This window comes from Hakea prostrata, chromosome 5, assembly GCF_041222555.1.
Source record: "Hakea prostrata isolate BN-2017 chromosome 5, UWA_Hpros_2, whole genome shotgun sequence".
NCBI classification, from domain to species: Eukaryota; Viridiplantae; Streptophyta; class Magnoliopsida; order Proteales; family Proteaceae; genus Hakea; species Hakea prostrata.
In genome coordinates this window covers 18,053,083-18,077,610 of record NC_142604.1, presented here as the reverse complement: position 1 = coordinate 18,077,610, position 24,528 = coordinate 18,053,083, and the positions used below count along the sequence as shown (strand labels likewise).

The 24,528-nt window shown below is 38.5% G+C and overlaps 2 protein-coding genes across 3 annotated transcripts; one reads left to right on the top strand and one right to left on the bottom strand.

Moving 5' to 3' along the window:
- The first annotated feature begins 315 nt into the window (after positions 1 to 315).
- LOC149015568 (uncharacterized) lies at positions 316 to 17,843 on the top strand. 2 transcript variants are annotated; one of them, XM_089154943.1, is made up of 9 exons: positions 316 to 849; positions 1,315 to 1,357; positions 1,464 to 1,542; positions 1,642 to 1,687; positions 1,770 to 1,868; positions 15,093 to 15,161; positions 15,243 to 15,573; positions 15,667 to 15,809; positions 16,198 to 17,839. In XM_089154943.1, the coding sequence occupies exons 1-9, from the start codon at positions 373 to 375 to the stop codon at positions 17,146 to 17,148; spliced, it is 2,238 nt and encodes a 745-aa protein (XP_089011069.1). In that variant the 5' UTR covers positions 316 to 372; the 3' UTR covers positions 17,149 to 17,839. The 2 variants fall into 2 exon arrangements, with proteins under 2 accessions (XP_089011069.1, XP_089011070.1); XM_089154944.1 differs by having other exon boundaries at positions 654 to 849; positions 1,464 to 1,549; positions 16,198 to 17,843.
- An 842-nt stretch (positions 17,844 to 18,685) lies between these two features.
- LOC149015567 (glycosyltransferase family 92 protein At1g27200-like) lies at positions 18,686 to 20,743 on the bottom strand. Its single transcript, XM_089154945.1, has one exon. It carries the CDS (start codon positions 20,654 to 20,656, stop codon positions 18,809 to 18,811), a length of 1,848 nt encoding a protein of 615 aa, XP_089011071.1. The 5' UTR covers positions 20,657 to 20,743; the 3' UTR covers positions 18,686 to 18,808.
- Positions 20,744 to 24,528: the final 3,785 nt, after the last annotated feature.

Genomic DNA, 24,528 nt, shown 5'->3' with positions numbered 1-24,528 from the left:
TTGCGGTTCAAAGCTATTGGCAAATTTAGCACAACACCTATAAAAGCATCTAACCATGAGAATCATGACTAAGTTGTTCATAAACAACGCAATTTGTTCATGTAACAGATATTTTGGGAATCAAATTTTGGCTATATTCTTTGCCTAAAAAAAAAAAAAAAAGTGTTTATATATTAATATTAAATTATTAATAACCTAATGCAGGATAGATGCTAACGCAAGCACGTGAAATACGTGGTCTTCTGTCGTGCGAAGCCAACGTCTCAATTAAAGGTCGTATATGTAATTTTTAAAATACTAAAAACAAAACAAAAAATTACCCCTGTTTGTAGAGAGAGAAAGAGAAAGAGAGAGAAAGAGAGAGAGCCCACGATGGGTAAGGTAGTGGAGAAGAAGAAGAAGAAGAAAGGACGACCTTCGCTTTTAGATCTCCAAAAGCGAAGTCTAAGACAACAGCAGGAGCAAAATCAGCAAAAGCAGAACCCTAATTCTAACCCTTACAGAAAACCTACTTCTAACCCTAACCCTAATGGTCGATACACTCGCCGTAATCCTTACCCTGACGGAATCTCGGCGGCAGCCCCGGAAGGAGCCGACGCCGGTGATGATGATGACGATGACGATAACGAGGAAGATGAGGATAATTCTAGTGGTCAGCGAAGGGAGAAGAAGCTCAAGTTTGTACTTCGACTGCCTTCGAATCAGCAACACAGAACTTTGAATTCTTCCTTGAATTCTGGTTCGTATGGCTCTGATTCGAACGCGGATGAAGAGAACTCTGAGACGCTGCAAAAGAAGAGAAAGTTTAATACTCTTGTTGACGGATCTGACCCAGGCCATGCCAAAAAGGTGACGGATATCATGCTATGTTATGACTTCTCTGAGAGAAAGACATTCCCTTTTTGTTTGAATCCAGTTTGTGTCGTAGAAATTCCTGGATTTTCTCAATTTAGAACTGGCCGATATTTTCGAAGAATAGGGGCAATTTAGTTTTATCTTTTATGTATTTTAAGGTTCGGAATCTTTAGAAAGAATCTTTTAGTAGATAAAAGTTCCTCGGAATTCGCTCTGAGCTTTTTCGTTGGCTTTTGAAACTTGTGTGTTTGACTAGGTCAAGCATTAGATTGTTATTTCTTCTTTTTTGTTTTTTTGTTTTTTGAAGACTGGAGTCAGTGACTCAGTGATAATGGTCATCCTATTTTTATTTTTAATCTCTCATTTGCGCTCGAACCATCATCTCTGAAGAAAGTTCGACTTTGTCTTTTCTTCTTCTTCCATGCTCATCTTTTAACTGGACTTATGTTGGTTCTTCAGGGAGAGGAAACTAAGTCGGGCTCAGAAAGGGAGGAGGTTACAGGTTCGCTCTCTATCTCGTTTACTTTGCTAAAAACAGACATTTTTGAAAGTTGGGAAGTCTCTATTTATTGTCTTTATATATTTATATTTAAATATTTGGCGTCTAGGTTCATTGTTGGAATCTGGACCCACAACACCTTTACCGGATAAAAAGTTGCTGTTGTTCATCCTCGACAGGCTTCAAAAGTGCGTGGTAGATTCTCAGATTTTTTTTATAACTCTTTTTTTCTAATTCAGGTTGACAGTTGAGTGTGTATATACTGAGGGTTGCCATCCTTCTTGCAGGAAGGACACATATGGGGTGTTCTCTGAGCCAGTGGATCCAAAAGAAGTGCGTCTTGAGAGTAACACATTCATCTGGATACATTTTTCAGTTTTCTTTTCCCTTATTTAACCAGGAAATCTTTTTACAGCTCCCTGACTACCATGAAATCATTAAACATCCAATGGATTTTGGAACTGTCAGGAAGAAATTGGATGGAGGAGCTTATGCAAACTTGGAACAATTTGAGGCAAGTGTAACATACTTGTTATTACACTGTAGCTTATGTTGAACATTGTAAGACCGCAAGGAATATGCAGTAATCTTAAATTTAAGGTCCCAAGTATGAGGGAGGGTGGGGGTATTGAATCATGTTGGTCATTTTTGAATAATTGTTCAGAGAATTAGGCTTAGCTGCACTATTCTGGTGTGCGTGCGAGAGAGGGTCTACTTCTTGTTTTTTCACTCTTCCCTCCCTCTCGGGTAGGTGTTTTAATGGGGAAAGTAAGAGAGAGATTGTCACGTGCAACAAGGTACTCTAGGATGCTGTTTGGGTAGGGAAATTGTCTTGAAGTTATTCGGCTTAGCATTATTTGTGGGAGGTAGTTTCAGTAAGGAGTTTATCAGTCATAGTCAGCATAGATTGAGTAAGTTCAACTGAGGCCAATCTTTGAGATTTTTAACAGAATCAATTATAAGGGGGTCTGGTTTACGGTTTTATGTTCGCAGATGAGGCTGCAACTTCGTATTATGTAAGGTGTAGGCATAAGCTGTAAATAATTTGATTTGGGAATCTTCTCATGGTCAGTTTTGGGTAGAGTTTAGGTTAGAAATTAGGAATTGTTGGGGAAAATGGAAGTATAGATTCTAGAAATTAGGAAGTTAGAAGAAGAAAATTGGGGTCAGGGATAATTCAAATTTTTTGATGTCAAAGATATTCTCAAACAGGAAAGAAAGAGAAGAAGTGAAGAGACTAAATCAGAATTAGGATAGCAATACCATATGCATTGCTCTGCGACACCAAATCTCTCAAGTCATATTATTTTAATCAAATCACCCTTCTTGATCAAGGATGAAATACATATAATAAAATTCCTAATTTTACTCATAATCCTTTACTAGAAAGGAAAAGCTTAACCCCAATATTTAACTTATTACAAAACCCAATCTGACTAGGAACTGAAAGGAAATAGACTCAAAATAGAACTCTTGACTACTATTTGGTATACTAACATTACTCTTATTTTCTGGGATTATAAGTTAGGCTCATTACATCAACGGACCCAGAAGTATGAAGCCTAACACTTATATAACCCACCATAGGAAGTATTTTAAGTAAATTAACCCATTTAGACATTCTTAACTGCATCACAGTCATAGTTGGAAGTTATCAAAGTACTGGGTTGGGTAGGAAGAAGTTCTAACCAAAAAGATCTATTTGCCACTTAAAGATGATAACGCAAGTAAGATGGATAGTCTAAAAGTACCTTAATTTATCTCTTGAGGTTCATTGGGAAATGGTCAGCTACCTCCAATTAGCTAATAAGATGCCCTTGTGTCAGTGGTAAAGCAAATCCTGTTTTCATCCGTTCCCCTTCAAATACTTTTCTGCAGATTATCCACGTACATGATAGAGTATTGATACCATGGCGTGAATCTAATCCTGTGGTGCATACATTTATCTAGAGGAAAAGTTTACTGTTTTCTTTTAGCCCCACTTTTATCTTGATTGGTGCAACTATAGGTATATCTTGTTCGATTTTAATGTATATTCAGTTATTCCTTAATGAATGTCCTATTCTCTGTTGTTACACTCTGGAGTGACAAAAGTTTAAAACTTGGGAGTGTGCTTAAGTGAATTTGTGTATAATGATCTCCATTTATATTTTTGTAAGGGATTGACTAATAATTTATGGATGTCCTTGGTTTCCATTTTTAGTTTAATGGTTCAATGACAATGAGTCTCCACAGATGTGTTAATTAACCCTTCATTCAAAGTAGGTCTACATATAACCCTGAGGGGATTGCTCAGTTGACAAAGACCAACACCACATTAAGAAGATGTCATGAGTTCAACTCTCCTGGGGCCGAATTGTCTAAACAAGAAGAAGTAGAAGAAAAAGACAAACAAGAAGACTGAGAAGAAGCAGAAGAAGAAGTAGAGTAATTGTATATATCTCTTAATCATAAGAAGACTGTTTTATGGTGGTACCCTCAATTTGCTACTGACTTGCTATGAGAACCTGAGTAAGAGAAAAGGGTGTTACGAAGTACTGTATGTGGGAGAACACTGGATTTCTTTTTGGTCCCTAATAGATGCTTCTCTCTCTCTTATGAAACTAAAAGATATCTTCCATCCATTTTGATATATTCTTTCATACTTGGTCTACCTAAGATGAGGCCAAAGGTGATTTTGCTATGTTGACTCTTGTCCTTAGTGAAGAAAATGAAATAATTGGAATTACCTTGGTTGCAAAGTCAGGTGAAATGAAAGGTGGTTGAAATAATAAAAAGTTTAAGTTCTGCAAGATTATGGACAGATTCCTTTTGGATATAGAGACCTATAATTCTGGATATTTATTTACCTTCATACTCATCTACCAAAAATGAGATCAAAGGCTAATTTCTCTCTGTTGACTCTAGTCTTTAATGAAGAGAATGAAATAGTTGGAATTACCTGGTTGCAAATTCAGAGGAAATTGAAAATGGTTGATGTAGTAAAAAAGTTGTCAAGACTATGAATAGATTCCTTTGAATATGGAAGTGAAAGATAAATTTGGATACCTTCAAGTCCTGAAGAATTCTACAGCAGAATTTGACATTATGATCCTTGCAAACCCCCACCTAGGCACCTACCCAAACCCTGCCCCCTTCCCCCCATCAAAACCCGACAAAAAGCAAAAGAAGTAAGAACTCGTATCACATAACAGATCAGGATATTATTGTAGTGCCCTGGTTCATTCAATTGTTAGAATATGATACTCCAGTGGCCAAAATCTTCATCTCAGTAGCAGACAAAATATCAACACGAGGCCACATTTAGAAATAAAAAATACAGGAAACTCTAGTATGGTAGGAGGATCCTTGCAATTTAGATCTTCCTAAACTTTTGAAAGCATAATATAAAACTATGGCTTGGTTATAGCAGATCAATATAATCCTCAATAGAGGGTAAGAAGACAGAAAATTAAACCCACAATCTCATGGTAGATGAAAAATCTTTAATGGAAAATTATCCACTCAAATCTCCTTTTCTTGAAGGAACTTGTTAAGTTTTGAAAGGTTGGGGAATTAGATGCACAAACAACCTTCAGCCGGAAATACTACTCAGCAACACTTGACTTTGTTTTCCATCCCTCCATGGATCTGATACCAGAATAATCAAATAACAACCTGGTTACATAACAAAACCACTCTGGTAGATGCCTTAACCAATTTTGAACTGCAGAATCATTGGAATCACAACCAGGAAGCTAACGCCCCTGATAACTCTAATCTACAGTACGGATTAGCCCCAGTCAGACCAGTTGTGGCTAACTAATATTATGTCAATCCTCTAAAGTAGGATGAAGATTCGGATTCCAAGTTAGCTAAGTAATGAAAATAGAAACTAGTTTTCAAAAATATAAACAACGGATATCTTCACATCCACTGATCCACACAACAGATCAGCATAAGGTTATAGTCAAATGTTCCATTGAGTAAGTAGAACACAGTACATAAAAATAAATTTAATCCAGTGGCCAAAATCTGCAAATCAGTGGTGCACAAAAATAACAGCTCAAGGCTAGATTTGGAAACTAATAATATCGGTAATTTTATCTTTGGGGGGGGGGTTGGGGCGGGATGGGAGATTTCAAATGGTGGGCCATCCCTATAAAAATAGGGGCTGAGATTCAGTTTGTTCTGCCAATTTGAGAAGCATTTTATTATTTATTTTATTGTGGTATTTAAGTAAATCTTTAATTTGGGTAGGACAGATAGTTACTTAAATTGGAATTCTGGATTCACATTTTTTGATGGCGTTATATGGTCAAATCCTCTTGTTTAGGAAGTATTTTCGAATGAAGGCCCAGCCCAAGTAATAAGTTGGCTAGATCCTTGACAAAGGTCCAATCTAGCCTAAATAATAGACTTGGTTCAAATTGAATCTTTTTTGTTTGTTATTATTAAGCGCATGTTATGTATGAGTAGTAGGTAGTTGGTGGAAGTTTGTTAATAAAAGAGACTCCATTTTCTAAGGGGAGACCTGTTGCTGAAAGTTGGGTGATTTAGGTGGTAGTTGAGTAAATGCTATGGACTTTGTAGTAGTTTGTTGTCTAATGGGTTAGCCTATAGATAAGATGGGATTCTTTCACACAACATTTCAAGAATTATCAGAGCTTTCTTCTCTTATGAGACTACATGTGAGTTGTCTAGTGTGTGCCTAGGTGAGACTCCTATGGTGAGGCAACTAGTGGGACCCTTGGCTGCCATCTGCCCTCCTCATCTCCACATATCTATCATCATCAAGTTTGTCAAGAAATGCAGCAAGTATTCATGTTCTCCTCATGCCACTTCAATAACCTTTTCTCCCTCTGTAATTGGTACCACAGTAACTTTGGTTTCTCTTTGTTCTTCATTTTACCATATTCAATCTTGGCTGGCATCTTTGTAGGTCTGCACCACGTTGTACACATTGTTTAAGTACTGAAGGACATAAGTAATAATGAATCGGACGAGTAATTTAGCAAATCATTCAAACAAGTTGCCCAATATCAATAATTAGGTACATATATTTTAAGGACATCTTCACATTAATACAAAGCTAAAGTGCTGAGGATCCAACTCTGAATTGGCATATTTTTCCTTTGAAATCAACCTAGGTTTGATAGATATTGGTGTTGGGCCTTTGTTTAATACATTTGAATGGTCATGAGCCTATTTGTGTGGGCTCAACAAGTTTAGTGTCTAGGCGAGGTACGAAAATAAGTCCATTAATTAGTTTAATTGGTCCAATTACGTAAATTCTGTCCAACTTAAGTTATAAGGGCAGATTAGTCTTTATAATGTTTTTATTTCAGTTGTAAGTGTCTTAGTTTAACTCTAGCAGTCTCTCTTTTGAATTAGTTTCTAGTTTTGAGTTAGAGTCCAGCTTGGAGTCCAGATCAGATTGGGACTTTAGCATATGTAGAAATAGACCCCTCCACTCGATAGGGGAGAGAAAAGATTTGAGTGTTGAATTAAAAGCTTCTCTTCGAGTAATTCGTCATGTTTGTTAGTATGTTCTAGTTCTATCACTTGGGAATTGAAGATCCAAAGCTTAAAAGGGTTCTGAAGGTGAAATCAAGCCTAGATACCTGTGACTGGTTGAAAATTAGAGTTCAACCTTCATTCACCATCTGAGTATTCCGTCCTCAAGGCTCCTTTTTGGTAGGCTTTGGTATTACAGGCAGCCTAGATGCCTGTGATTGGTTTTCTTTCTTTTTCTTGGGTTTTCTTGAATCTTCAATGTTCCCAAGACACACAAAATTCAAAGTCGGATCCACGTTAATTTAGCAGTTACATCTGTCCCACTCTTTAGGTACATCATCCCCCAACCATGGTGACCTTAGAGCCTAGTTTGACCCCATTCTGACCATCTGACTTTGAGATATAAATATTTTTTTTGAATTTTTGTGCTCCCTCAAGCCCTTAAAACAAGAACCCGTGCATCTTCTAATTTAACCAGCTAAACCCAGCCAAATGTAGGGGATCCTAGCCCTATATCATTACCTTCATCCCCTCCAATTTTGCCCCATTCCCATAATTTTTCATCCCATATCTCAAGAATGCACCATATATTCCTCCATTCTAAATTTCTCTAAAACTATCACCCTGGCATCCTTGATATTACTCCACGTCAGTTCATCCAATCAAGGAATTCAGAGGCCACTAGTTCAAATCCAGTTGAGGTCATACCCCATAACCCATTCCATATTCCATAACCAAAATTTCAAGAAACCCTTTCTTCATCTCGTATGAGTTGGTTCTCTTAAAAAAATCTTGGAAGAAGTAGCCCTTAATAAATTGGGGCTGCATTATAAAGTCCTAGTACATTGTTTAATACTTTGTAAACGCTAATGATAACTACAATGCTGTCTAGGATCAATCCCACTAAAGGTCTTATGGAACCAATTTGCATTGTTCTCTGAGTACCTATCCTAGGATATGGATAACCAAATTGTGAAGAACTCATTGATGTATTCATATGAGCTATATGATGCTGTCGGTTGCATGTACAGCTGGTGGATTGGGTGGTAGATCAGTTGTCCACAAAGGATGATTCAGTTTACCCATTTGGTGGGAGTTACTCTCAATTACCAAAATTTCTGATTTGAATTGAAATACTGTAATTTCCAAAATTTCAAATAAGATATGATATTTTTCCATTTTAAAGTGGCGTTTCATTGTGGCCACCCTGAAATACTCAATATTTCAAATTTCATTGAGTTGTTGAACTGCAGTTGTAACAACATTAGTAGTAATCCCATGATGGAAAGCCCAATTTTAGGGTTAGATTTCTTTGATGATTCCCTAAAATTAAGGGTTTGCCCAGGATAATCTCCTTTTGGACCAGCAAGTAATTATCAAGTCTAGGTGGAATGGATAATATTGTTAGATAAAGATAGGGATCTAATAGTGAAGGTTATGGGTAAGTTATGGGTTTAACAAAACTATATGGGATGGAAGGGGAAAAAGTTTGAGGCTTAACAAATCTTATGCATTGATCTTGGGGAGGGAAAAGGATCTCTTCTGTTTCTTCCTTGCTCTTCCTTTTCTTTCCTTTTCTTTCTTTTTCTTTCTTTCTTTTTCTTCTTTCTTTTTCTGTTTTTTCTGTTTCTGGTTGTCATAGTGGGTAAGGGAAGGGATTAGGGGAGTCGTGGGGGGGGGGGGTAGGGAAGCTGTTGCCAAGGTGCGGCAGCAAGGGGAGGGGCTGGGGGTTGCTGCTATTGAAGGGGAAGGGGTGCGGAGGCATGCGATGTTAAGGGAGAGAGGAGAAGGGGCTGGGGTTGCTTTACTTGGAAACTTCTTGGGAACTTCTGGAATTTCTGGAGTAAGACAGAGTACTGGGAGAAGAGTGCTAGACAGGTTGTGTTGCTGATCTTTTGAAGAAGAAACCTTACTCAAATCTGCCATGACCCAGGCATACAGGAACCACGGTCCTGAACTCTAATATTCTTGTTCAAATAATCAGACTTAAAAATTACAAAGAAAGAATAGGCTATTTATAGCCTGCTAAAGACTCCAGATCTAATAGGGACTTCTTATATATTAGGATCCCATTACAATTAATCTCAACCGTCTAAATAAATATTTAAAGATCTAATGGAATCTCCTTGAAAATAGATTCCCCCTAAGAGTCAAATACTAAAGGAACTCTTCTTGTAAATAAGATAAGAGTCTATCTTTAAAGAAGACTCCCAAGGACTCAAGAACTTTTCTTTAACTAAAACTAGATTCCTAAATAACCAAGACTCTTCTGAAAATTAAAAAGAAAATTCTGAAAATTGAAATCAACAACTAATTAGGGCTGGGATGGACTGAACTACTCCTCTTGGAGTGTTTGGCCAGGCCTACTTTAGAGTGGCCTTGGGGCCCACTCCAGGGGTTCAGCCAGGGGGTGAATTCTGGTTCGCATCACCTCATCTTCCTTTTGTTTCCTGCAAAACCCAAACTATCCATGGATCACCCATCTTGGTTGTCGTCATCATCATCATCATCATCAGCATCAGATTTTGCCTGTGACCTTTCAACCCATTTGGTGACCTTCCGCAACAACTCCCTCAGTGGCCTATATTATCAGCATCCTACCTACTACTTGATTTCCATTGCTTAAAATAAACCTCTTTTTCTGGTTCCTGCACCCCTTTGCATTAACATTCACTTCATCCCTTTGCCCTCAACTGGCAGACTGTACCCCTTTCGATCCCATCGAAAAAATAAAAAACCTTCCATGTGATTTCTCTTCTCTTCCCTTTCTCTTCTTTCAGTACCCAAACCTTCTCCATTACTGCAAAATAAGTTAATATCAGAAAATTAAATTTATTTCCATGAAAGTGTAGATCAAAGGTAGTATCTCAACATATATTTATATTGGACTCACACACCCATTGTAGAAGATTCTATTTGAAGAAATTCAAATTTGGGAAAAATCTTACATTTGTTGATGATCTAGTTGAAATAGGCTTGAATGATGACAATTTGATGTGTTAAGGATGTTTAGAAGTTGAATCCCCAAAAAATTCCGGCCAAAAATAAAGTTTCCGGCGACTTTTGAGAGTTGCAGCGAGAGAGAGGCGAGATATGCCTCTCTCGAACGAGACGGGGTTTTAAAACCCCCTAAAGCAGGTGGTTGGACTGTGGCGAGATCTCCCATCTCTCCCAACTTGACCCTCATCTTGTCTCTCCCTCTCCAAATAGTGAGATATCTCATGAGATATCTCCCACCATGCATCGGATTAGTTTTAGCAAGTTGTTAAGAGTCCAAGTCAACTGTTTTCTTTTTAAAAGTTTTATTTTTTTGTGTATATATAAATCCACTGTGTTGGAGTTGGAATAGAGTGAAAAGAAGTTTGACTTGAGTAGCCTGATGGTTATTGATTGTTGTTGTATGCTAATCAAAATTAAAACCCTAAGATACTTAACTAAGAGACTGGTAAGCAAGCGGCATAATCCATGGGGAATTGAAAAGCTCAACTTGACAGATTGATCTGCTTGTTATTAGAAATTGAATTATAAAGATCCAAATCTTTGAAGTTCGAACGAAATCAAAATAAAATTAGGAAAAAGATGAATTAATAAGAAAAGAGGTTCTGAATCCATGTTGTATTAATGAACTCCAATACAACCACAATGGAAATCTCTGTTTACCCTTTGCATAGCCTATCCTGTCAAGATTATCGGCTATTGTCATAGCTTAGCATGCTTTGTTTGATTGGTTAAAGCTTAGTTCGATTGGTTAAAGGATATTATAAGCATAAATAGGGATTTCATGGAAATCCTTGGATTGAGTAGAATATGAGAATAAACACATACTAACTAATTTAAATCTGATTAGTTCAACCATACAGGAAGGTGTCTTTAACTGATTTAAACAAATATGCTTACAGCCAGAAATCAAAATGACAAAAACCAACACTTGATCTAAAACCTAAGAATAGTAAAGAGACTTAGCCAATCATGGTGTCATTTATCAGGGGTGAGCAATAGATCTTCCATTAAAACACTACACTGAAGAAGAAGGAACAATGTTGCAATTGTGGATGATCTCTGTCGTCTTGTCTCTGTCGCGCAGATTGTAAAGAAGAAGAAGATATGTTATAGACGAAAGAGAAAGAAGAGAAGAAAAGAAATAGAAGGAAAGCCAAGAGAAGAAGAAGAAAAGATGACAGGGTTGCTGGCTTATGAGAGAGATCTGGAGTTTGATCCTGAAAGAAGGGGAAAATTAAAGTCTATGGAAGGTTGAGAGCGTAATTCCGATCCCTATATCCTGGGCTTATCTCAATAGAAAAGAAATGAAAGTTCCAAACATAAGCCGAGACTAGAGATGGGTACTCTAATCACAGAGAGAGAAAGATGAGGAGAGAGAAACGTGTTTAGAGAAAGTGGAAAGAGAGAGTTTGAGAGAAACTAGGAAGTAGAGATTGAGAAATGATGAGGTATGAGAAAGTGTTGAGTAGGAAGCAGTGTTTTTTTATTTTCTTTTCCCCCCCTTCTTGGAAAACTGAGTCTCTGTTGGAATCTGCATCCAGAGGAAAACTATAACATGGGTTTCAATTGAATAAAATTAGGTAAATACATAGAGAACTAAGGATGTTAAAGTACACTTGACCCCAACCCAATCAGCTTTGTTTGTATGCACTCTGCTCCCCTCCTCTTCTTCTTCTTTTCTTACCCTGCAATTTCTAAATCCTTCCAAGCTCATCTTTTCTCCTGTCATCCCCCTCTCCAATTTTATATTATGTAGACAGTTTAGGTCTTCTTTCAAATAGAAACCATCTAGAACATTAAAAAAACGACTGGATTGTAGCATATCTATTCCCTACAAAATAAGAAGTATGAATTCACAAATGAATAACTCACAAGTTCCACAGTAGTGGAATATCATTAGCAGCATATTCCCCTCACAGATTTCGTCCAGATATTGTAATATCCTCTAAACATCCCTCCTAGTATCTATGTCACCATTCTAGAAAATTGAAGGAATAAATAGCATGAACTTTTCCTTTAGGATATTCTCTCTCTCCCTCTCCCTCTCTCTCTCTCTCTCTCTCTCTCTCTCTCTTGTGCCTAGTAAAGTATAATGCTTCACTATTTGCCACATGGACATAGACTTGCCATGTGATAGAGGATCAGTCAAGCATCTCTCATCGGCTCAATTTCAGACCAAAAGAAATGAAGTTGGTAGCTAAATTACAAGAGATGCCACCTTGTATTTTTATATTCATCTCCATTTGCTGGCATTTTGGTGATTTACTAAAACTTCAAATATGATTTTAAGCAACTTTTTTTACTTCTGACTGAAATTTGGCTGTTGAGATGTATATGGGGCTCTCTTATCACGTGGACTAAACCATGTACTGCAAGTGGCAAATAGTGAACTGTTATACTTCACTAGGCATACTGAGGCTTAGAAGGATCCCTCTTTTACAAATTTTTTTCGTTGGAATATGAAAGACTCCAGTGTAGGATCCTAATGGAATATGAAGCTTCTGTGATATCTTGTTGTCACTTTGTTCTCAAGCAATCAACTTGCTTGAGTTTGTTCTGGAATTGGTTATTATGCTGCCACCTGATGATCCATGAGAACCCTCCACCACAATTGTGCCTTTCAGATTGCAAGACACTAATCTGCCCTGCAAGTGGTGAGTAACTTTTGTCTGGACAACTTTCAGCTAATCTAACACTTCTGTATCTGTTTATATGCTTATCGGATTGACCTAAAATTTCATATTTGAAATTGATTTGTCAGTTTCTCTTGAACTCTAGTGATAACTTTGAGTTCTAAGCCAGAGAAATCATGCTTATGATACTCTGGGTTTTCTTGCTGCAACTGTTCATTGACCATTCCAGCTGCCTTTAATGTAAGGTTTCTGGACTGGGCAATTCCAACCTGAAGATTCAGCAAGCTTTCTAACTTGAACTAGTTCTTGTTCTACCATTGATACTTGCCTCTCTTTTAAGAATCTTTTAAAGATATTTTATCCTGCTGAGTTCTGAGCCTAATAGACAAGAGGCTTGTGTGGTTGTAAAAATTAATCTATAGTTCATGCTACTTCATTATTAGTTGCCTTCCCTAGTCAAATCCCTGGTGCATTCTGTCTCTTAGGGTTGCCATGACAGTAAATCTGGTTTTATGAATGATGTTGCACTAAACACCACAAAGATGAAATAAGGAGAGTGTACAATTTTATGTAGCCACGACCTGATTTTTCTCAGTCTTGCAGTTAATAGACTGACTATTCACTATTGTCTTCAGGATGTGTTAAATCATTGTTTAGTTCATTACTGGGATTGTCTTGGGTTCATGACCTAACTCAATGGAGTGAATTTCTTAGGAAGCAAGAACCCTAGTGGCCCTATCTTGGGTTAAAAACCTTTAAATCAAGTTCTTTTATGAGTGTTTAGAGATAATGCAGTTGCTTGGCTTGCTAGGGTTTAGGGAATAATTATGTAATTTTTAATATCAATTTTTTCATGTTGATAGTCATAAGATATAGTTGTGGAGTATGATGGAAATTTTATTCTAGTCATAGAGTGATCAGGATATTTTGCTTTTGGTTACATATGCAAGAATATTCCATCGAGTCTCAGTTTTGAGATTTGAATGAATCGATTCTTTTTTGGGATGAATTGAATTTATTAGTGAGGTGTCGCTATTCTTTGATCTTATTGAGCTCCTTCATCTTCATTTTTTTTTCAACCCCATATTAGCAGATTGGATTTCTTCTCTATCGTTCTGCTGTGTTTTTTTATTTTATTTTTATTTTTTTTTTTATTAATTTTTTTTTATTTCTTCTCTATCATACTATTTTTTATTGGATTTCCTCTCTATCATTCTACTAAATTTATTATTATTATTTTTAATTTCCCTTGTCTGTCTTCACCATCTGTTTGAGTTCCTTTAGACTGCACATGGCACTAACCTAACCTGTTCGGTGAGGGGGTGGTAACCTTTTGTCATGACACACCTGGTGTAGCACCTACATTTCTGATTACATGCTGATTTTGGGTTGGTCTGGAATTTTGTTTATGAGATTTACTTTGTCTTCTTCTCTTGAATTCTGTTGATTATCTTGTCTCCAAGCCAGATGGATGCTATTTATCATTGATACTCTGTTCTGCATTGCACCATTCCAGCCCTATTAAATACTATTTCCTGGACTGGTTTTGCTTGTCTTGGTTGATTGATTCCATCCTTGGAGTTTCAGGTCAACCTGAGAACATAATTAGACTTATCTTAGTTGAACTAATTTTTTGTTGTTGTTTTTAGTTTTGTATGTGGATGGAATTTTTGTTAAGCCACATTGAATGGGAACCCTCAGATGTGTGTGGAGGGTATTGCAAGGGTAATTCATGGGGAACATACTGAAACTCTATAAGAGTTTGTGAATCCTAGGATGTTATGGTGAACCTTCACCGCATGGTGAAGGAAAACTCTCCTTTGAATATTTTACCCTTGAGGGCCAATTCTTATAATTTCCAGACCCCCTTATTTTCTTATCCTATTCTTGTTTCAAAATTCCAGCTTCATCTTTTTTCTCAAGATTTCTTTACTGAATTGCTCCAAAACATATTTACCTGTTCCAAAAGGGTCCAAAATTGTTCTGAATGGTTATGAAACTGTGACTAATTTGATTTGACTTCACTGGTGGTGGGCCCATGGGATCTAAATTCAAGGGTTCAAACTCTGGAAATTGCATTATTATGCCTGATATAACAGACTTATAGGCATCTCAATGCATGTTTTATCCTTAAAAACTGAATTAGAAATGTTTGTAGTGCATTATATTTTGTCAGTGAACCATAAATATATTGTCTTTGTTGGATACCACTATCTCTTGGGTTTTTACTTTTGTTTAATTGTCCATTAAGCCAGTGATCCTCCCTGGTCTTTGGGACCATGAGGTAGATTCTGGTAGGGTGTGTTTTCCTGTTTGATGGGGCGTGCCTGTATTTTCTGATATAGGATTGAACAATAAAAATGTTACTTTCACTCTTGACATGTTTTGCGTGATAGATATATTATGATTTCTTCTTTCAAATGGATGACATTTACTAATTGCTACTATTGCATCTTATGGAAATTCTAGTATTGGGTGGAGCCCGTTATTTAATTCAAAGTTTCTCTGGTGCTCTTTCTAGTTATTGCTGAAAGGATAAAACTTTCCTTTTCCTCAAATTAGTAGAAAGTAAGTAGTTGAACATTTTTTTCAATGGGTTTATCGTGCAGAAAGACGTCCTCTTGATCTGTTCAAATGCAATGCAATATAATGCACCAGATACCATTTATTACCGGCAGGTACTACTCTAAACCTATTTCATTGTATCATATTGGATTGTATTTGTGAGCAACATTACAGAACAACTCTCCCTCTCCCAGGCACGCTCAATGCTAGAGGTGGCAAAAAAGGATTTTGAGAATTTGAGGCAAGATAGTGAAGATAACACACCAGAACCCAGAGTAGCAAGGAGAGGTAGACCACCGACCAAGCACCTGAAGAAACCACCAGGAAGGCCTCGTTTTGACTGTGCTGGCTCTGAGGACGCCACTCTTGCTACTGCTGGAGACAGTGCCATCTGGCCAGTTTCTTACGATCCAAGGAAAGATAGGTCTGGGCTTTCTGATGCATTTGGGAGGAAGTCTCATAACACTGGAGCTTATACTAGTTTGCTGAGCGAGCGGAAGTCTGAGAAGAATGATGTATTTCCAGGTCTGATGCTTTAATTATGTGGTTTGGTGTTTTCCTCGTTTCTTTCTGTTTGTGTTCTCTTGATAAACTTCTCTGTTGGTTTTGGTTTAAAAGGTATGTCAGTGAAGTATGGGAAGAAGCAATTTATTTTAGATGAGAACAGGCGCAACACCTACAAGCAATTCCATCCATTGGCTGCCGGTCACAAGCCCTCCGTGTTTACCGTCTTTGATGGGGAACCCAAGCAGCTAACAACTGTGAGTGAAATTAATTCTTCTTTTATTTCTTTAACAGAGGAAATTGAAGCCCCCCACAGGTATTGGTAAGAAGGTCTACCAATTACTGTTGGGGGCTGTAATCCATAGGTCCCACCAAGATGATTTCCTGTGTAAACTTCATTAGCCGTGGTACTTCCACTATTTGTGAAAGAAATAAAGCAACATTGCATTGTGGACAGTTACTGGAAACATCAAGTGGAAATGTGTTAGGATCATTCTGTTACATTAGATTTGGGAATGATGTTTCAGGACTAATTGATTAGGAGATTCTTCAATTTCTCCTGCTTGTGCGGCTAATCTACATGCTTATTTTCATTTTATGGTGATCTGAATGTCTCTATTGTGGGCTTTTCTTCATCTAAATCAGGTGGGGCTTCAAGCAGAATATGGTTATGCAAGGAGCCTAGCTTGCTTCGCTGCAAATCTTGGGCCTGTTGCTTGGAAAATTGCCTGCCGGAAGATTGAAAGGGCATTGCCAGCTGGAGTGAATTTTGGCCCTGGTTGGGTAGGAGAAAATGATGTCACACAGCCATGGCAACACGCACAGCCACAACCACCGCCACAACTACAGACGATACCATCTGTGCGGCCCTCTCCCATTTCCAAGGTTTCAATATCAACTGCTACACCTGATGAAGTTGAGTCAAAGGCAGAAAAAACATCAGAGAAGTATTCTTCGAACTGTTTGCCAGATGGCATTCATAGCATGCCTTCATTTCCTTCTGCTGCCATCTCTTCTGCAGTTCCATTTAGAACTCCTGAACTAATTACAGGACGAGAAGAAGCTGCTGCTAAAGGATTAAATTATGACAATGGATCAAGTTTACAGAATAGCAGTGTCGGTGCAATCGGGCCTAGACCTCCTTTTCAGATTCACCAGTCTCACCTAATCCACAATTCTATGAATGGTTGTACTGGTGGATTTGGGATTAACCTTGCACATAATATGGAAAAACTTGCAAGGCCAGGTAGTTCAACCCGGAGCTTTGGTTCTGAGGCTGCAGTGGCTTCAGAAATGCATGGAACAGTTGCCAGAAGCAACAATTTTATGTGTCCAAAACCTTCTAGCCACTCAGAAGTTGACAAGTCTGGAGCTTCAAACATAATTAGTTCGGGGGATGTATTGCCAGATTCCTGCCAGGAATCACAGTTGGTACGTGGAGTAAGGCAGCATCCATCATCATGGGGGTTATTGTCTGTGCACCAGAAAATAGATCCGGTTCCTCCTGACCTGAATGTTAGATTCCAGTCACAGGGATCACCAAGTTCCAGTGTGCCGGTTGATTCACCCCAACCAGATCTAGCATTGCAGCTCTGATGATCATTCAGTTATTTTTTTCCTTTTTCAAATAACAATTAGGAGTTGGAGCTCCAGAGAATGGGAGAAGCCATGGAAGCTCTCTTTAGATAAGCTGGTAGAGCATAGTCACACAATTGTGTTGTAAAAGAGTAGGGGGAGGAGGTTTGTACAGATTAATGTATGCTAATCAATTGGATCAAAATTTAACAGAGGAAAAGCCCAAGAAAAATGAAAAAAAAAATCCATTTGTATCATTCATGGAGTTCAATTTTCTTATTCATAGTCTCTGTTGTGGGCTACAATTCTTGTGAATGGCTTTGATATGCTAACCACTCCCGCAGGGCTTGAAACTGGTTTTCTTGATGATTATGGCTCTTAAGGACTTTCATTGACCAGGGACCCCCCTGGAAGGGGGCAAAATTGAGTCTAAAAATAAGCCCACTTCAAGTGGAAACAAACCGACCATAGCTTCAGCAGTTGCTTCGTGGGTCTGTAACCTTGACGTGTTCCAGTGATCAACAACAGCACAGACTGGCTTTCTTCCAAATCTTAAATATAGATTATTCTCCACGGAAGAAGAGAAAGGTATCTAAGCAAAGCATTTTCATATGGATCCGACGTGTAGAAGATCCCAATTCCAATTCCAATTCAATATGTTTCAAGGAGCTTCTCTTGGATGAAAGTTACTTAACAAAGAAGATTAAGAGCAAATTAAGAACCACCATTTAGGTTGACTAGTTAACGGCAATGATGTTTGACACTTCACGTACTGATCTACTCTGGAGTCAGGGCTTGGAAAATCTCAAATTTCCTTCATTCCTAATCTACTTGAAAACAGATCCCCACTTTGTGGTTGGAAAATCTTAAAATTAAGGAAGTTTTCTTCATTCATAATCCACTTAACTTGCTAGTCCCTAACGACTTACACCAGCTTTATTTTAGCACATCATCAAACCCACTTTACGTGCATTCATATGTTTCAATGCATCATCTACAGCAACCTCATGTTGACTCTCACATGACAAAATCACTGTGTAACGTTTGAACACCTGAAATAATGGCCAAATACCCGCATTAAGTAATGCCTTCAATACAAGATGAATTTGTATGTTAGTGACCAATGTAGGCTTCGTTATTGTAACACTTCAAACATAAACGGTTATTACTTAGAAAAAAGTATTACTCACCATATGGGTTCATTTAGTTGGCTTTGCTCGTGCATGAATCAGCTTGTTCGCAGTGAAAGCCAACTTTTCTCTTTTGTAAATTTAAAATTTCAATGGAAAGGTACAACAAACAAAGAATTGCTTATTTATCCAAGTTCCAAACTCCAAAAGAGAAAGAAAAAGAATGTCAGCTAAAAAAAAAAAAATGTTTCTCTCATCTTTAACTCCCCCCTCCCCCAAAAAGGAAAAAAGTCTCTCATGTGCTGTGTAGATTGTAGTATGAATTCTCTCTTCCTCGTCTCTATGTGCCGTTAGTCTCCTCGTTACACCTTTTTTATTTGACAACGAGCCGGGCTCGGCTGACATTTTGAGTTCGGATCCTTTATTACACATGGTTGGATGCTTGACACGTATCTCATCTTCTTCGATGAAATAAAAAATCCACTTTAACCTTGTGTCATTCATGATTCACCTCACAGGGGAACTTGCTGCATGCCCAAAAGAGATTCTCCTCACCGTTCCTGCCAAGCCATCTTGAACCCGGTTTCTGATTCGGTCCCGAACCATGTCTGGGTAACCAGCTTTAACCTCGTGTCATTCACCTCACAGAACTTGCTAGCCCATCCTTTTGGTTCGATCGGCATCAAACCCAACCCAGGAGTTCTGTCTTTAGATTTGGTGTTCACCTCTTGTGTCCAATCCACCACGTAAGCAGAAACCCTTCTCCTGAACTTGGTTTTAAATTCCGGCCAAGCTTGGTACTTGTAGTGGTTCACTACACCTCCATGTCTGCTCAACCATTTCGCTGCATAACCTTCTTTCAATATGAAATGGTGTATCGCATTTAACAAAGAATCATCAATGGCTTCCAGTAAAACAATAGATTTGTGTCTCTGCTCGAGGGCTCTTCTGCAAGTGTAGCCTTGGGTGACTCCCTGAACCGGATGGACCTGTTGATTCGATGGTCCAAAATCAAGACACCAAACACTGATTTGCCCAACCGGAAGAGAAGAAGAAGAAGAATTTGATGATGACGATCCGGGCAATAAGGATTTGAGCATGTTGGTTGATGGGTATGTGGAATCAAGCCAATCTGGGGAGAAAAGAAATTCATCTACATCGATGTACATCATCCATGTACATGAATCCCTGGCATGCACGGCACAGTGCGAGAACCCAGCTTCTTGGGTTTTCTCCCATGGCCATAAGAAGGTCGTGACGTTATGAGATTCACGGAGGAGCTGTGACACTACTTCCTCCAATTCATCGTCGCTGCCGTTGTCGTATAAGATGAATTTGTCGACGCCGATGCTGGAATGGTAGAGAATCCATTCTTTCAAGAACTTAGCTACGTTGTGCACCATCGTACATGCGCACAATAGCGACTTACCGTCTTCTTGAGAAGAAGAGGCTGCTATTCTGCGCGGGGGTGTGTAGTACGCCACAGATGGCACCATCACCTTCTCCACCTCTCCTCCCTCTCCTCCCTCTTTTCTCTGGTTTTGAAATTGGAGAGAAATTTTAACCTTTCCACGCTTTTTCTCGTGTAAGCGAGCGAGGGCATTTTCGTCAGGATGTCGACACCGAAATACCTCTTGAGAGGAGCTGGTGACTTCCGTTATGGTGCCGTTGGTTTCGCCGTCGTCGAACACGCAGCGGAGCTCCGACGGATGCCGGTTGATTCCTTGGCGATTGTTGACTCCCTTGGCGAACAAGATGACGTCATCTTCCGTCGAGAACGATTCATACACAAGGAAACTCCAGCGTAACAACTCGGCCGATTCGGACTCGGTCCAAGGCCAAATCTCCTTCCTCCGTTTTGTTAGGATCGGCTGGAAGAAGGGGCGAATACGACGGACGCTTACAGGAAGAAGGCATTTGAAGATTGTGGAGTTGGTTGAAGGCAAGATTCCGGCTGGTTTGGCCGGAGTAGTGCGGTTGTTCTGGAAGAGACAATAGTATCGGTGGTCGGGATCCGGTAACAATTGAATTCCCGGCGAATTGACGACGAGGACTTCCCAATCAGGTATGAGAATCGAGACTGTATTGAAATCGACGGCGACAGGTGATGATGGTGATGATGATGCTGCTGATGGGGATGGGGATGGCGATGGCGATGGCGATGACAGGAGGTGGTGGTGGTGGGGAAGGCGGTGGAAGGTGAAGGTGCGATAGAAGTCTCGTTCGGTATCGATGGTGAGGTGAAGGTGAAGATTGTTGGTGTTGGTGAGAATCGTAGAGGTTCCAGCGTAGTTTCCTCTGCCGAAGAGGAGATTACTGGGAAAGTATAGAAAAGAGGCAAAGAGAGAAAAGGAGATGCAGAGAAATAGCAGAAACGCTGTACTGTTCTTCCGGCGCATGTTTATGCGCCAGAGAGACAGAGAGAGATATGGAGAGATAGAGAGATAGAGAGATAGAGAGAGAGATAGAGAGAGGGAGAGGGAAACGTCCGCCTTTTTAAGAGTTCGTTAGTTATGCTTTGTTTGGGTAGGCAGTATTGGATATATTCCCTATTCTCGAATGCTGACATGGAAAGTAGGCCGAGGTAGTGAGGTTTGTATCTTCACGATGGTTACGTGTGAGAGAGAGTCAGAGACACACAAGGAACAGAAAGAGAGAAAAATTTCCTCAGAACCAGCCGCTGATGTCATTGGAGGGTTTGGATTCGTTTGTATCGCAATCGGAGGGTTGAGAACCGGAGGTGGTAGTTGGAACTTGGAATTTTTTTCTTCTTTCAGTTAGGTGGATTTCTGATTGCGGATTAACCGCTCTCTCGTATCATACGGTGCACATATACTTGACACGTGCTTCATATCTGATCGCACTTGGTATGATTTGTTTTTTTCGTTGGTAATATTGGTGTGGTTATTTTATAAATACCTCGAAATGAGAAACAATAATACCTTCTTAAAAAAGAACAATAATACTTTCTTTTAAAAAAAAATAATATATAAAAGAAGGAACTGAACCAAAGGGTTCATGTCTTTTCCATCAGGGTAGATTGTCTCTCCATCCCCCACCCTTTGAATTGGGTTGACACATGCTCTGCTCATGGTACATGGGTAGTTTAACCCTAAGAATGGGGGGACAGTACACTGAGTTGAGAGGATGCTTTGTCTTTGCGGAAAGAGGGTTATGCTTTCTTCACATTCTTCCACCATACATTTAGGAGGAAGATCTACTTCGAAACATTGACAAAGTAAATTAAAGGTGGGCTCCTTATTAAATATGTGATGGAGAGATGTAAGGAAAATATATTCCTTTACCTTTGTGAGTGGAGGATCTCAAGTCAACTAAAACAACTCTTATGGTATATGTTACTAAAAAGAGTTGAAAGCTCATCAATACCTTCTTAAAAAAAAATAATAATACCAATTACCAACTGATTTAATGTCAAAGTCATGCCGTAGATTTACAATTCGACAAGGAAATCAAAAGCTAAAATGAGTTCGGATCATTTCCACCCAGGTAGATCATCTTCCTGTCTCGTGACCCTTTGAAGAAAACCAAAGGATTCATGTCCTTCCCATCCGGGTAGATTGTCCCTCCATCCCCCCACCCTCTGAAATGGGTTGACATATGGTCCACTCATGGTATATGGGCAGCCTAACCTAGAGGGTAGGGGGACAATCTATTGAGTTGAGAGGATGTGGATTAAAAACCAAAAGAAGTGAGTTTGGATCCTCTGTCCTTGCGGGAAGAGGGTTATGCTCTCCTTGCATCATTCCGCCATACGCTTTGGAAGAAAATCTATTTCCAAATATTGACAAAATTGACAAAATGTGGGCTTCCTATTAAAAATGTGATGGAGAGATGTGAGGAAAACATATTCCTCTACCTTTGCGAGTGGATGATCTCAAGTCAGCTAAAGCAACTCTTATGATATATGTTACTATAAAGAGTTGAAAGCTCATCAATACCTTCTTAAAAAAGAACAATAATACTTTATTAAATAATAATAATAATACCGAGTGATTTAATGTCAAAGTCATGCAATAGATTTACAATTCCAAGGAAATTAGAAGATAAAATGAGTTAGGATCATTTCCACTCCGGTAGATTGTCTTCCCATCCCCTAACTCTTTGAGGAAAGCCAAAGGGTTCATTTTCTTTCCATTTGGGTCCCTTCCTTCCCCCACCCTTAGAATTGGGTTGACATATGGTCTGCTCATGGTATATGGGTAGCCTAACCTAGAGGGTGGGGGGACGGTTTACTGAGTGAAGAGGAGGTGGATTAAAAACCAAAAGAAGTGAGTTTGGATCCTCTGTCCGTGCGGGAAGAAGGTTATGCTCTCCTTACATCCATTTCTAAACATTGACAAAGTAGACAAAAGGTGGGCTCCCTATTAAAAATGTGATGGAGAGATGTGATGAAAACATGTTCCTTTACCTTTGCGAGTGGATGATCTCAAGTCATCTAAAACAACTCTTATAGTATATGTTACTAAAAAGAGTTGAAAGCTCATCAATGCCTTTTTAAAAAGAACAATAATACTTTCTTAAAATAATAATAATAATAATAATACCAACTACCAAGTGATTTAATGTCAAAGTCATGCAATAGATTTACAATTCCACAAGGAAATAAGAAGCTAAAATGAGTTAGGATCATTTCCACTCAGGTAGATCGTCTTTCCATCCGCTAACTCTTTGAAGAAAACCAAAGGTTTCATGTCCTTTTCATCTAGGTACATCATCCCTCCATTTCCCCACCCTCAGAATTGGGTTGAACATGGTTTGCTCACTATATATGGGCAGCCTAACCCAGCGGGTGGGGGGATGGTCTACTGCGTGGAGAGGAGGTGGATTATAAACAAAAAAAAAGTGAGTTCGGCTCCTCCATCATTGCGTGTAGAGGGTTATGCTCTCCTCACATCCTTCTACCATTTATTTAGGAGGAACACCTATTTCCAAACATTGACAAAGTGGTCCAAAAGGTAGGCTACCTTTCAAATATGTGATGGATAGATGTGAGGAAAGCTCATCAACAACTCTTTGTGAGTGGAGGATCTCAAGTTAGCTAAAACAACTCTTTTGGTATATGTTATTTGAAGAGTTGAAAGCTCATCAAGGAGGAGAGATTCCATTGGGAGCTCTTGTTACCTGTAATTCATAAAAGAAGTTTTATCTCTAAATTTCATTTTTCAATGTTCCTTTTGAATCTAAAACAGACGGGGCTGTGTAAATTTCCAATAACACATAGTCAACTAGAGATTCATACTTTAACAAAAAAAAAAAAAACCAAAAAACTAAGAGGTAGAGGTTCATAAGGTTTTAGGATACAAGAGATTACAACCATTGAATCTTGAAAAGTCTACATATTATGATACGGGAACTAGGTCAAAAATACTCATATGACAAGAAACAAAAATTTATCATCAAAGGTCAGCTCAATTGGTAGTGACTTAAAGTTTGATCCTCTCTAATAGTTCCCATCCCTTATTTCTTATAAGTTATATAAATCATCTTTAAAAATAAAAATTTGAAGAGGAGCTTTAGAATACACACCAGCGATGGTAATGTGTACGTTCTATTTTTTATTTTTATACTATTTCATGTGAGGGTATATCCTTAGTTTAAAAGTTAAAAGGATAAACAAGTTGAATTTTATTTTTTTGATATGAGGTTCATCCGGGCCAGTTTGCGCGCACCACGATTACATCATCAGGATAGCTTTTATTTTAGGATTACTCACCGTCTCACCCCATCGCTTCTTTTAGATTGTTGGATAGAACAACCAAGAGAAAATTATGATTAATGGGTACCAAACAGGAAAGCTTAGGAATTGAGATACCATATAAAAAGATTTAAATAAGAGGTTGGCGTAGTTGGTAAACATAATTCTCATAATATAAGGTTAAATATTTGAATCTTGGGTTAAGGGCAAACTTTGTTATATAATTAAATATTCATATAAAACTATTCTTGAGGATATAATCAAGATGCACGTAAGCTAGAGTTGACGAAGCTCAATTTGCCCAGAAAAATTAACTAAAAAGCATTATCGTGTTGTTTGAGATGATAACTAAAAATTGTATTGTATTATTTTGATGTCATATATTTAAAAATAGAGTTTTTTAAGTGTCCCTCACTTATGTTGGGTTAGAAACTCTTGTTGGCCCTTAAGTGACCTAAGTTACATGTAGCCCAAAACAAAATTATGTCTGTCCCACAACTTTTTAGTTAGTGCCTAGTTAAGTCCTAATAGAGAAATTAAAGAGATTATGTAGCA